The sequence below is a fragment of the Hyperolius riggenbachi genome, chromosome 4 (assembly GCF_040937935.1).
Source record: "Hyperolius riggenbachi isolate aHypRig1 chromosome 4, aHypRig1.pri, whole genome shotgun sequence".
NCBI lineage: Eukaryota > Metazoa > Chordata > Amphibia > Anura > Hyperoliidae > Hyperolius > Hyperolius riggenbachi.
Genome location: NC_090649.1, coordinates 366,061,525 through 366,074,462, shown reverse-complemented (window position 1 = coordinate 366,074,462; position 12,938 = coordinate 366,061,525). Strand labels below are relative to the sequence as shown.

Sequence of the window (12,938 nt, the reverse complement as noted above, 5' to 3'; positions counted from 1 at the left end):
TAAAGAGCCACAATAATCTTAAGAAACTGCCTGGAAGGTCTATTGTTTGTGGGATCTCTTCCATAGCTTCAAGGCTGGGAGAGTTTGTGGTTTGATTTATCTAGCCCTTAAAGGAATACTTAAGTCATTAAAAAAAAATGACTTTTACTCACCTGGGGCTCCCCTCAGCCCCCTGTAGCTGAACGGTGCCCTCGCCGTGTCCCACCGATGCGGCTGGTCTCGCCGGTGGCCACTTCCGGTTTGGCCGTCACCGGCCGACAGGCTGTGAACGCGGCTGATTATCCGCGTCCCCGGACGCAATAGCGCCTTCTACAATGCTATTGCGTCCGGGGACGCGGCTAATCAGCCGCGTTCACAGCCTGTCGGCCGGTGACGGCCAAACCGGAAGTGGCCGCCGGCGAGACCAGCCGCATCGGAGGGACACGGCGAGGGCACCGTTCAGCTGCAGGGGGCTGAGGGGAGCCCAAGGTGAGTAAAAGTCATTTTTTTTAAATGACTTAAGTATTCCTTTAAAGCTACATCTACATGTGCAGATGACGCGCCGATGTTACTTATCAATCGAGCCACTGATGCGGCTCGATTGATAAGATCCTATTCATAAGCTCTTCAAACCTTTATTGCATTAAAATCGACAAGGCAGCGACAGCCCGCTGTTTCGGCCCAAGATGGCCTTTTTCAAGTTGCCAAAAAAAGTCAAATACTGGTATTTGACTTTTTTTGGCAACTTGAAAAAGGCCATCTTGGGCCGAAACAGCGGGCTGTCGCTGCCTTTTCAATTTTAATGCAATAAAGGTTTGAAGAGCTTATGTATACAACCTTTTGTGTGGTGCCGATCCTTCCAGGAAGTCTTGCAGTTTTTGCCCCTTGTGGTATAGGGGCCAGGATCTTGGCACACACTTTATATCCAGAGCTTGGAGGGTGCTCCCAAGTGTTTGTTTACATCGATTGATAAGATCCGACAGGTTGGATCTTGCCACCGCCGATTCCCTGCTCGTTCCCCGCAAGGGGACAATGGCAGGTAATCGAGCGGAAGATAAGCGGCGCCGGCGGGGACAAGTGGGGAATCAAATCCGACGCACGCGCAGGCGAGTGGGGACGCGGCGGGTACGCGCGGAGATGCGGAAGAGGCGATCCGGCGGACAATCGAGCCGCCGGATCGCCTCATGTAGATGAGACTTTATACGTAAAATGCCCTCTTTTTTTGCGAGATTCTAAGCACCTTATAGATGTACTAAAAGATTTATCTTCGGAATCACCATGTTTATTAATGGCAGCCGACATTTCGTCACCATACACGGTGACTGACCAAAAAGCCGGTATCGATGAAGTCCAAAAGTGTTTAGAAAGGAGTGATACACTTAATTATGGACAAATTAATTTTTGTGTGGAATGTTTACAATTTGCGATGTCTCATAATTAGGGATGGTCGGAATGCCAATTTCCGATTCCGCGGTAAATCCGCATTCCGTCATGTACCGATTACCGATTCCGCTTTCCGCTACCAATTTCCGCATTCTAAGGCGGAATTTCCGCCGGAAATCGCGGAAATTCCGCCCGACTTTAACATAGATTTTCTCAAAAACTATAAGGTCTTTTTGAAAAATTTTTTTTGCATCTTGTTCAGAAGATTCTGGTTAATAAACCCTGATAATTTGGTGTTTCTAGGACTTACGGGGGCTTTGCTATTAACTGCTAAAGTCGGCCGGATTTTTACTGTAATGTAAAATGCAGAAAATAGGCAGATGCAGATTTTCTGCATTTTACATTACAGTAAAAATCCGCCGACTTTAGCAGTTAATAGAAAAGCCCCCTTAAGTCCTAGAAACACCAAATTTTCAGGGTTTATTAAACCGAATCTTGTGAACAAGATGCAAAGAAAAGTTTTCAAAAAGACCTTATAGTTTTTGAGAAAATCGATGTTAAAGTCGGGTGGAATTTCCGCGATTTCCGGCGGAAATTTCCGCGATTTCCAGCGGAAATCCGCCTACGGCACTTGCATTACCGATTTCCGCATTCCGATGCGGAAATGCAATTTCCGATCGGAATTATCCGAATGAGCATCCCTACTCATAATTATTTTTGGTTTCATGAAACGTTTTATTTACAGCAAGTGGGTGTGACTATGGGGGCAAAATATGCCCCTAGCCTTGACAACTTGTTTTTATCCATTTGGGAAGAACATTTTATTGATTACTCCAGATTCCCAGAGTTGAAGCTCTGGAAAAGATATATTGGATGATGTGGTGGTTATTTGGGAAGTGCCCCAAGCCTCCCTACAATTACTGGTTATATCAATACCATCTATGACCACCTAGTCTGTCAGTGATACAGATATTCAGATATTTCTTGACCTGTCCATTATATAGTACTTGAGGAGAATTACCTTATTATAAGGAACTTTTTTAAATAAACAGATAGAAATAGCTTTATTCCCACCAGCAGCTGTCACTATCCCCTTCGCTTAAAGGAGTACCTAAGAGTCAATTCATTAGGCTACATAAAAATTCCACCAGACGCTCTGATTTTGTCGATCAAACTGAACTCCTTATTACTAGGCTCACTGAGCAGGGCCTGCCTAGGAGCCAGACTCCACTTAAAGAGTGCTTTAAAAAAGTTTGTTTAGAGTAGAATATATATTGTGTTATTTTCCCACAGCCATGGGCAACCGCCCCCCTGGCCATCCCCACTGCCTATAATGTAATACAGCAGCCAGTGCCAGACCTCCGATCAGCCAGCGACCTGTGAGTGCAGGCGCTAGGACCTTTTGGACACCGCACTGATATGCGGAGGTACCGTGCGCTCGCTCTCACTGGTTGCCGGCTAATTATGAGGTCTGACGCTGGCTGCTGGGACGACTGACGGTGAGTGAGGTCCCTGTCACTAAACATGGGGGGGGCACCTGTCACTACCTAAACTGGGGGGCAACCTTTCACCACCTAAACTAGGGGGCACCTGTAACTACCTAAACTAGGGGGCACCTGTCACTACCTAACCCGGGGGTTCACCTGTCACCACCTAAACTGGGGGGGTGGAATCCCTGTCACTAAACATGGGGGTCCTTGTCACTACCTAAACCCGGGGGCACCTGTCATCACCTAAGCTAGGGGGGGTTCCTGTCACTAAACATGGGGGGTCCCTGTCACTACACATGGGGGATACCTGTCACTTCCTAAACTGGGAGGCACCTGTGTCGCAGGTGCTCACAATCTAATCCCTACCATAGTCCGAGTCTAATGTCCAACCATTGCACGCGCCACATGTCTTGCCCCCTGCTTTTTTGTCCCCCCTGGAAAATTTTCTGCGGATGCCCATGCCCACAGCCTCTTTTATTCAATGAAAGAACAGTTATATTTACATAAAATTAACTTAAATTATTTTGTACAAACTTGTAATCGTATAAATACTGGTCTTTTCAATCCCCTCCTAACACTGAGGCTAGTTTCAGACTGTCAACCAGTGTTGGGGGAGTGCTGTGGTGTGCCATTTCACTGCAATGTAAAAAATTGCCTCCTAGGATTACCACAGCAATGCACGGTAATCTCTCTTCTGGCTGCAAGACAAGCAGGAAGTGAGTCTCTCTAGTGCTCACTTCCTGTGGCGAATTGCGTGGAAGTGTATTGAAAAAGTACGCTACTGTGCATGCACGCTGCAACGTGAACACATTTTTCTTTTTAAAAAAGCTGCATCGCCATAGACTTACATGTCATCCAGTTCACCACATGTCACTGTGCATGTAGCCCGACAACACGCTGTTGCTTTTGTGGCGAATCGGGAACTTCCATCAGATCGCATTGCACTGCGACGGGTATGAAATGCCCCATAGACTTTCATTGGCATGTGGCAAAACAGGGTAACACACCACACTAGTGTGAAAGGGGCCTCATGGGAGAGGAACTTCAGGGAGTTCCAGACCTTATAACATCCCCCCCATCTCTAGGAAGAAGCATGGCCTGGCCTTCTATGTAGTTGCACCTCACCTGGCTGTCTTTGACTAGGAGGAAGATCTTAATTACATGATTGTTAAGCCCCCTACACATGCTAGAAGAAACTCAACCAAGGCTGCCAATAACAACCTCCTTTGCCGAGAATCCAGTTTGTGCAAGGCAGCCTCCATCCCTCTCCGGACTTACCATAATTTTTCAGACCATAAGACGCTCCTGACCATAAAATGCACATAGGTTTAGAGGGAAAAATAGGGAAAAAATATTCTAAACCCGGTGCATCTCCATCTAAGCTACACTGCCCAGCTACAATAATCCCTGCTGCTGCTCCAACTATAGTAAGATGGGTGTGTAGCTATCTGGTGTCCCATAGGCCAACTAAAGAAGCAGTCATTAATGTCCGGGATAGTGAAAGGAAAGGAGGAATCACCTGTCCCTGCAGCACTGGTGAATCTACACAGAAGCCTACCTCGTCTAGAGATATATCTGGCCCTTATATACGACTCCGAAAAATAAAGGGAACACTTAAAAAACACAATGTAACTCCAAGTCAGTCACACTTCTGTGACATCAAACTGTCCACTTAGGTAGCAACACTGATTGACAATCAGTTTATCATGCTGTTGTGCAAATGGAATAGACAACAGGTAGAAATTATAGGTGCAGGTAATTAGCAAGACAGCCCCAATAAAGAACTAGTTCTGGCTGATGTTTTGGTTACTTTTGAATGCTGGCGGTGCTTTCACACTAGTGGTAGCATGAGATGAAGTCTACAACCCACCCAAGTGGCTCAAGTAGTGCAGCTCATCCAGGATGGCACATCAATCTAAACTGTGCCAAGATTTGCTGTGTCTGTCAGCATAGTGTCTAGAGCATGGAAGTGCTACCAGGAGTCAGGCCAGTACAACAGGAGACGTGGAGGAGGGCAACAACCCAGCAGCAGGTCTGCTACCTCTGCCTTTGTGCAAGGAGGAACAGGAGGTGCACTGCCAAAGCCCTGCAAAATTACCTCCAGCAGGCCACAAATGTGCATGTACCTGCTCAACGGTCAGAAACAGACTCCATGAGAGTGGTATGAGGGCCCGACGTCCACACGTGGGGTAGTGCTTACAGCCTAACACCATGCAGGACGTTTAGCATTTGCCATAGAACACCAGGATTTGCAAATTTGCCACTGGTGCCCTGTGCTCTTCACAGATGAAAGCAGGTTCACACTGAGCACATGTGACAAACGTGACAGAGTCTGGATACGCCTAGGAGAATGTTCTGTTGCATGCAACATCCTCCAGCATGACCGGTTTGGCAGTGGGTCAGTAATAGTGTGTGGTGGCATTTTTTCGGGGGGCCTCACAGCCCTCCATGTGCTCGCCAGAGGTAGCCTGGCTGCCATTAGGTACCGAGATAAGATCCTCAAACCCCTTGTGGGACCATATACTGGTGTGGTTGGCCCTGGGTTCCTTCTAATGCAAGACAATGCTAGACCTCTTGTGGCTGGAGTGTGTCAGCATTTTCTGCAAAACAATGGCATTGATGCTATTGGCTGGCTTGAATCCAGACCTGAATCAAATTGAGCACATCTGGGACATCATGTCTCGCTCCATCCACCACGCCATATTGCACCACAGACCGTCCAGGAGTTGGTGGATGATTTAGTCCAGGTCTGGGGGAGATCCCTCAGGAGACTATCCTCCACCTCATCAGCAGCATGCTCAGGCATTGTAGGGAGGTTATACAGGCATGTGGAGAACCGACAGAACCAACAGGTTTTGGACTAGTCCATCTCCTCATGGGGGATTCTCAGGGTTTTCTTTATTTTCAAAAGTCCTTCGTGAATGGCAGTTGCTCCGTCCAACTCCCAAAAAAGTGTGCAGCGAGCATGAAGCCTGGCCAGTATCTTTGTATAAATCTTTTGTTAAGGAGTGTCTTTATAAAAAATAAAGGCTATGCTGAAAATCCGCTATGGAAAGATGGACTAGCCCAAAACCTGTCGGTAATGTCAGATTCCTACTACCTACTGTAAGTGACAGCAACATAGTGGAAAAGTACTTTATAGCTCATTTTATTCTGTAAGAAACATGCTTCTTATTTGTATGTGTTTACATATATTTTAAATTTTAAGATTTTTGCGACAGTGGTCCTTTAATATATTTTACAACCTGTTTTGTGCAGACTTATAAAACCTACAGAGAATGGATAATTCCTGATATCTTTAACACAAGATAATTATAGTTGGAGATTTATTGGCCGAAACCATAAAAATAACTATTGACAAAAATCCGAACTATCTTTATGACTATTCGATGTAGTATCCCCATGCAGTCACAGTAATAGTAATTTGTACCAACCTGAAATTTCTCTGGTTTTCCGAATTCCAACATTGCAAAATCTTTTGAGGGCGCTTTGTTATGCATTGCAGTTAGCATTTCAGTAAGTATTTGTAATGACCAGTTTGTTCCTAAAAGACAGTAAAACACATTGAGAAGGTAACTAATTAATTTAGAGATTAAAATGGGTTGACTATAAAAGGTGCATACACACACACTACCGCCGGATAAGGCTGTTTCTGAATGATCCGCTGATGCAGGATGTAGTGCGTGTGTACGCACCTTAACATTGCAGAGAGAATCACCTTTCACAGATGTGCTAGTTATTAAAGGAACCCTGAGCAGTGCCAAAAACTGGAAATCTGGACTTTTTATTTTAATTCTCTGTGCATGAGTGCTTCTCTCTACTGAGCATGTGCAGGCTGTACTTGTGCATGCTCAGTACAACTGTGCTCCCGGCTAGAAAAAGCCTATTCAACCCACTGAGTCCAATAGTTAAAGAGGGACCCAAGCCATCACTCGAGGATTACAAGCAAATCGAATTGTTGGCTTAACCTGCGCAATAGCCAAACTTAAAGAGCATCACTCAAGCAAATAATGGCTATTCAATTGAGCATTGCTCCTACATGACGGTGATGGGGAGGTTTTGTGGTGTGGAGCTGTCCTTCAGCACTACTACCTTGCTCCCCGCTTTTAAAAAATTAATTTAAATAAAATTGGCATAATACCCTTCTAACTTTAAACTGTCTTTAACCTCTTTTCACTCATACAGGCTGGTATAGCCAGGATGGACTGGAGACGCTTGTGACAACCCACTGGAACCGCCATCACTGCTGTCCTCCACTTTTTCTTCTAACACTATAGACTGGAGCAACGGTAAAAGCATATTCAAAGAAGAAGCAGAGAAGAGTGGTGCAGCGGCCCCGGCTGGGTCAGCACAATTGGTGGAGAGCAACAGTGTCAGGGGAGCCTGCCAGGTAGTGGCGGACATCAGGTGAACGACAGGGAGCTTTGTGACTCTAGCTGCGGCGAACAACGGAAACAGCGGTCCTCCAGAGGGCGCAAGATAGCAGTGCTGTAGGACAGCTCCACACCACAAAACTTCCCCATCACCATCACATAGAAGCAATGCTCAGGCAAATAGCCTTATGTGACACTCTTTTAATTTGGCCATTGCACGGGTGAAGCCGATAATTGGCTTTGCAGGTAATCCTCGTGCGATGAGCAGGTGGTAAGTAGCTTACACACAGCGAGCTACTTATCACTAGCTAGGGGGAGGTACATCTAGAAAAAAGGGGGGAGGGGAAATTATCAATTTGACCCATTGATCTGATAGGAAATAGCATTGTGTGTGCCAGCCTTTAGGGAAGGAGATAATAATCAAGTCATACTCTAAATCTGAGTAAGTAAGGAACTGCAGAATGACTTTTTTGAGTTAGGATGAATCAACTCACTCTCTAAACCCAATCTGCTTGTTACTAGGGATGATAAATAATATATCCTTGCAGTTAAAATTCATGTAAATGCTATGCAGCTTGAACTTGAACCAATAAAAATTGACAGGAAATAATTCTGATTGGTCCAATTTCAAGCTTCATATAATTGACATTAAATTTGAAAGGAAGGAGAAATTATTTACATCTCATTGTTACCACAGTACCAGCTGCCCTAGCTTGAGTCACTGAAACACACTGGAGCAGAGCCAATTCTGAACATTTTCTGAGGACAGACTACAGTTCATCATGGCCTTCAAGAATGTCTGCCATCTTTATCTTGCCTTGCAATCCCATACCTCCGCAGACCAATCCATCTGGGTAGGTTTTCTTTGTTTCCTTTCCTCAAGGAGAACTTAATTCTTGGGCCCACCAATGGCTGGAACAAAATAGCACACACTAAAGCCTGGTACACAGCTTCAATTTCGATTGGCCAATCACAGACCAAAACCACCTTCATGTAGTATGAGGGTCAACAGATTTTGAATAATATGAACAGATTGTATAAGTAAACCCTCACTCAACATGGAGGTGGTACAATTGGTCAGTGATTGGCCAATAAAAGTTGAAGATGTGTACCAGGTTTTTACCACAACTACCACCTTTTTTGTTTCTATGTCCCATCTCTACGAAGAGTCTGTGTATTGTTATGACTTACTGCTAAAATTTTGGTTTAAAAGATGGAGGGAATAGTGGTAGTAAAATATCAGTAAATTTATTGACATTCTACAACCCAATTCATATAGTGAAATATTGATATTTGCTGATATTTCACTATGACCTTACCTCTCCCTACTCATACATAGAACACCCCGCATAATATCTAACCTAAACTCCCCCGGTCGGCGCATAACCTTAACTCTCCCTGGTGGGAGCTTAACCTTACTCCATCTGGTGGGCAACTAACCTTAATCCTGTGGTCACCTAACCTTAGCCTCCCCCCAAACCTTAAACCCTATGCTAAACTGGGTGCCCACTAAGTAGCACCACTATTAGCTGCTGCAGTTTGCAGGTTGCCCGCTATTTAGTGGGCATCTAAATTTGTTGCGCCATTTGTAGCTGTTGTGCTCTATAGGTTGGTAATAAATCTCCACAGACAATCAATAGAGGAGGATGTTACTGAGTCTTGACAGCTGTAAACTTAAAAAATAAACATGCAGTTTATTAAAAAATAAATTGCTAATATCACTATGGGATCTGTAGTAGGAACGATCAGATACAGTGCCCCTACCTACTGTATCTTCGTGACTGCCATGCTGGAGACTAATTTCAGGGTAAGAGTCAGGGCCTTCAGGTAGAAACAGGAAATTTGGGGGCCCGCTTGCAGCAGAAGTTTGGGGCCCTCCATAGACGCCCATTTAATTATCGTTGAGGGGAAATTGGAGCTCACTAAATATTGGGAGTTTGTTAGCAGTTTGGTTGTCAGCTATCTTGAATGTGGTAGTCAGTCTTTGTTTATTGTCTTTGCTAAGTGGGGTTCAAAAATAAGACAAAAGCAAGGATACTGTATCCCTATTCTGATGGAAGGTCTCTAATTTTAAGTTATGATCTATGCTCCATGTTGAAACAAAATCAATACTGTACATGGCTTTATTATTATGGGGATGGCCAACCGAGGATGATTTCAAAGTAAACAAGCTGCATTCTTGCTGACATCAGCAGTAACTTTACAATCAAGATGGATGGATGATGATAGCTAAAGGGAATCTTAAGTGAAATACATTATTCCAAATAAAATAAACCGTATAAACCTGTATAAACCGAATAATTTTCACTAAAACCACAGCCTTGGACTAATTATTTTTCCTTTTACTGACTTGTTTAAGTTTTATAATTTATTCAAAATATCGATGGTCGCCGGAACTATTTCCGGGACAGCCAGTGCTTTATTTTGTAGTCGCCCGTGCACTGCTTTCTCTGCTTCAGTGCACAAGCAGAATCATTAGAAAGTGCTGCTCCCGAGGGTGCATGTCCCCGGGAGCATGCGCAGTAAAGTCATTCAGTGGCAGGCTGCATTTAGAACCCAGGGAAGGAGGGACCTTTAGCACCTTTCCCTTCCAGGTCATCTGGCGACTGGCACCGACAGGCAGTGATAACGGGGAGAATTGCAGGTCAATGGAGGACTGCATCAGGGATAGAGAACAGACACTGTGTTAAAGTGAATGGGAACCGCATTAAAAAAAATGAAGTAAATAATTACTTAAGGAGAGGGAAGGCTCTGGGTCATATAGAGCCTTCCGTCTCCTCTTTTGGTGCCCTCTATCCTGTGCTGGCTCCCCCCCCCCCCGTTTCAATCCCCCACCGAAAGGGTATTTGGAAGTCTTCGGGAGCCGTGTCCTCCTGAAGACGTGCAGCTCCATACTGCACAGGCGTAAGCGTGCAAGAGAGCGTGCTTGCACAGGTGCAGTACAGGGCCGACCTTCTTCAAGAGCACTTGGGTTCCCTGAAGACTTCTGAAGCCTCCTTCGGCCGGGTAGCACATAGAGGGCGGCTGGCTCTCGCACGCGCGGAGCGTTAGCATCTTCATGGGCTGAGGAGACGTGTCAGCTGACCTGGAGGTCAGCTATTTAGCGTTATAAGTGTTAAAAAATGGCGCAGGCAGTGTGCCTTACACTTATAACGCTAAATAGCGTTATAAGTGTTCAAAAATGCAGCGGGGTCGGGGGAGGAGGGAGGCAGCAGGACACTGGAGGGAATAGGCATTGGGGGAGGATGTGTGCAGAAGCATATGTTACCTTGTCCCGGCCGCCGATCGCTCCTTCCCTCCGCTCCTTCACTTCTTCCATTTGTTTACTGTAGTCCTGCAGCCGGCCAATCACCATGTGGCTTCAGTCTCCGCATGGTGATTGGCCGGCTGCAGGACTACAGCAAACGAATGGAAGGAGCGGAGGGAAGGAGCGATCACCGGCCCAGGATAAGGTAACGTATGCCTCTGCATACATCCGCTGCCTATGCCCTCTAGTGTCCCGCTGCCTCTCTCCCCCAGCCCCCGCTGCCTATACTAGCCCTGCATGTTTATCATGGCGCACCGCTCTGCAATCAATGTAGCATAAAACGAAACTTACCGTTTTATTGTATTTACATTAAAACGGTAAATAGCGTTTTATGATACATTTATCGGCAGAACGGTGCACCATTTTTCTCCCTGCGCCATTTTCAGATGGACCCATCAAACGTATATATCAGGAGGGTTAAGGATTAGGGTTAGGGGAGGGGGAGGGGATAGTAAAGTCTATGGGATGTAGGTTAGTCAATGGTGTAGGTTACATTGTTGAAGCACCGGCACCATGGAAGACTGGACTGGAGGAGGACTGGCAGTGGAAGAGAAAGCATGCCTGTAGGACAGGTGAAACTCTTCTGCTCTTCTCCGTTGACTTTTCTTTTTTTTGGGGGGGGGGGGGGGGGGATATTGGGAGGGTTTTTTAGCTTACCTAATTCTGATATCTGGGAGAAGTGGGGATTTCATCAACGTACCTGATTCTGATATATAGAGGGAAGAGAGGGGTTGGGGTTTTCACCAGCTTTCATAATTTTGATATTTGTAGGGAAGGGAGAGAGAATACAACAACCTGCCTCAATTTGATATCTGTGGGAGGTTATACCGGTCAACTCAGTTCCGATAATTTTTGAGTGGGAGAAGGTTACTCCAGGCTACCTAATTCTGTTGGGGGTGGCGGATTTACACCATGCTTCCCAATTCCGATGTCTATGGGAGGGATACACTATAGGGAGGGATACATGCAACTTAATTCTTAGTTCTATGGGGGGTGGTGATGGTTGCATAAAGCTACCCAGGGGCTCTAGTACATTGCTTTACAATGCAAGCAGCCATGCATTTTACAAAAACGCATGGTCACTACATTGTTCTTTATTGTAGCTTTGCCCCCATTCAATAACACTGAATGGAGCAGTTCTGCGTTGTGCACATAAATGCGTGCAGCAGAGTGTTCTAATTTACAAATGTGTACTACTGTTTATCAGTCAGTGCTGTTTGCACACCCATCCTGAGAGCTATTTAGCCTATAAGCTGCTGTGGATAAAACATTCTTGTTCTTCTGGTCGTAGTGGAGTCTATGGGCCCCATAAGATCTATGGTTACAAAAGAAAATAGGAGATGAACCCTCCTCTGAAATGTCATCCTAATATTTTGATATGTGGAAGTCAATTCTGTTCTCATTCATCTACTGATGGAGACTGCTCCCTAGTTGTCTGTTTGATGCATGATTGGCATAAGTATTTTGTAGGAGTAGAAATCCTGGCAGAACACATTAAAGGGAACCAGAGAGGATGAACTATACATACCTGGGGCTTCCTCCAGCCCCATACGCACGGATCGCTCCCACGCCGCCGTCCCCCGCTGCCTGGATCCGCCGCCACCGGGTCCCGTCATTGCCGCAAGTCGGCAAGTCGGCCGGCGGACGCGGCCAATTCTCCGCATCACAGGGTGCTCTCCCCATACAGATACGCATGTGGCTGCTTACTGCGCACATGTACGGAGCGTACATGTATGGAGGGAGCCCCTGTGATGCGGACAATTGGCCGCCTCTGCCGGAAGTGACGGGCCCGGTACCGGCGGATCCAGGAAGCTGAGGACGGCGGCGTGGGAGCGATTCAGGCTTATGGGGCTGGAAGAAGCCCCAGGTATGTATAAAATCTTTGCCTTTTTTTACCCCTCGTTCCTCTCTGGTTCCCTTTAAGCGACAATCTACATGTTAAAGGGAACTCGAGGTGAGAAAAATATGGAGGTTGACATATTTATTTCCTTTTAAGCAATGCACATTGCCTTGCTGTCCCACTGACCCATTGCCTCTAATACTTTTATACTTTTAGCTATAGACCCTGAACAAGCATGCAGATCAGGTGTTTCTGACAAAAATCTGACAAGATTAGCTGCATGCTTGTTTTAGGATTTAAACCTTACTGCTCAGAAAGAACAGCAGTACTGCCAGGCGCAGGCAACTGGTATTGTTTAAAAGGCAATAAATATGCCTCCATATAAGTCTCTCACCTCAGGTTCCTTTTAAAGTGGATCCGAGATAAACTTTTACTCATTGCATAATGGTGTTCCTTTCATATTGTTTATAGGGCATTCCTCAAGCCAAATACTTTTTTTGTTTTTGTTTTGATACTCTAATTCCCTATAAACTAAACAAGCCTCGCCCATAGCTTTTCAGAGTGCC

At 45.6% G+C, this 12,938-nt stretch overlaps 1 protein-coding gene across 1 annotated transcript in view; it reads right to left on the bottom strand.

The window, feature by feature from the left end:
- Positions 1 to 12,938, bottom strand: part of LOC137504053 (sulfotransferase 6B1-like) — an 83,969-nt gene that overhangs the window by 61,871 nt on the left and 9,160 nt on the right. Inside the window, exon 2 of the mRNA XM_068231977.1 lies at positions 6,287 to 6,396. Within this exon, the coding sequence (XP_068088078.1) occupies positions 6,287 to 6,396 (110 nt within the window). The remainder of the gene's footprint in view (positions 1 to 6,286; positions 6,397 to 12,938) is intronic.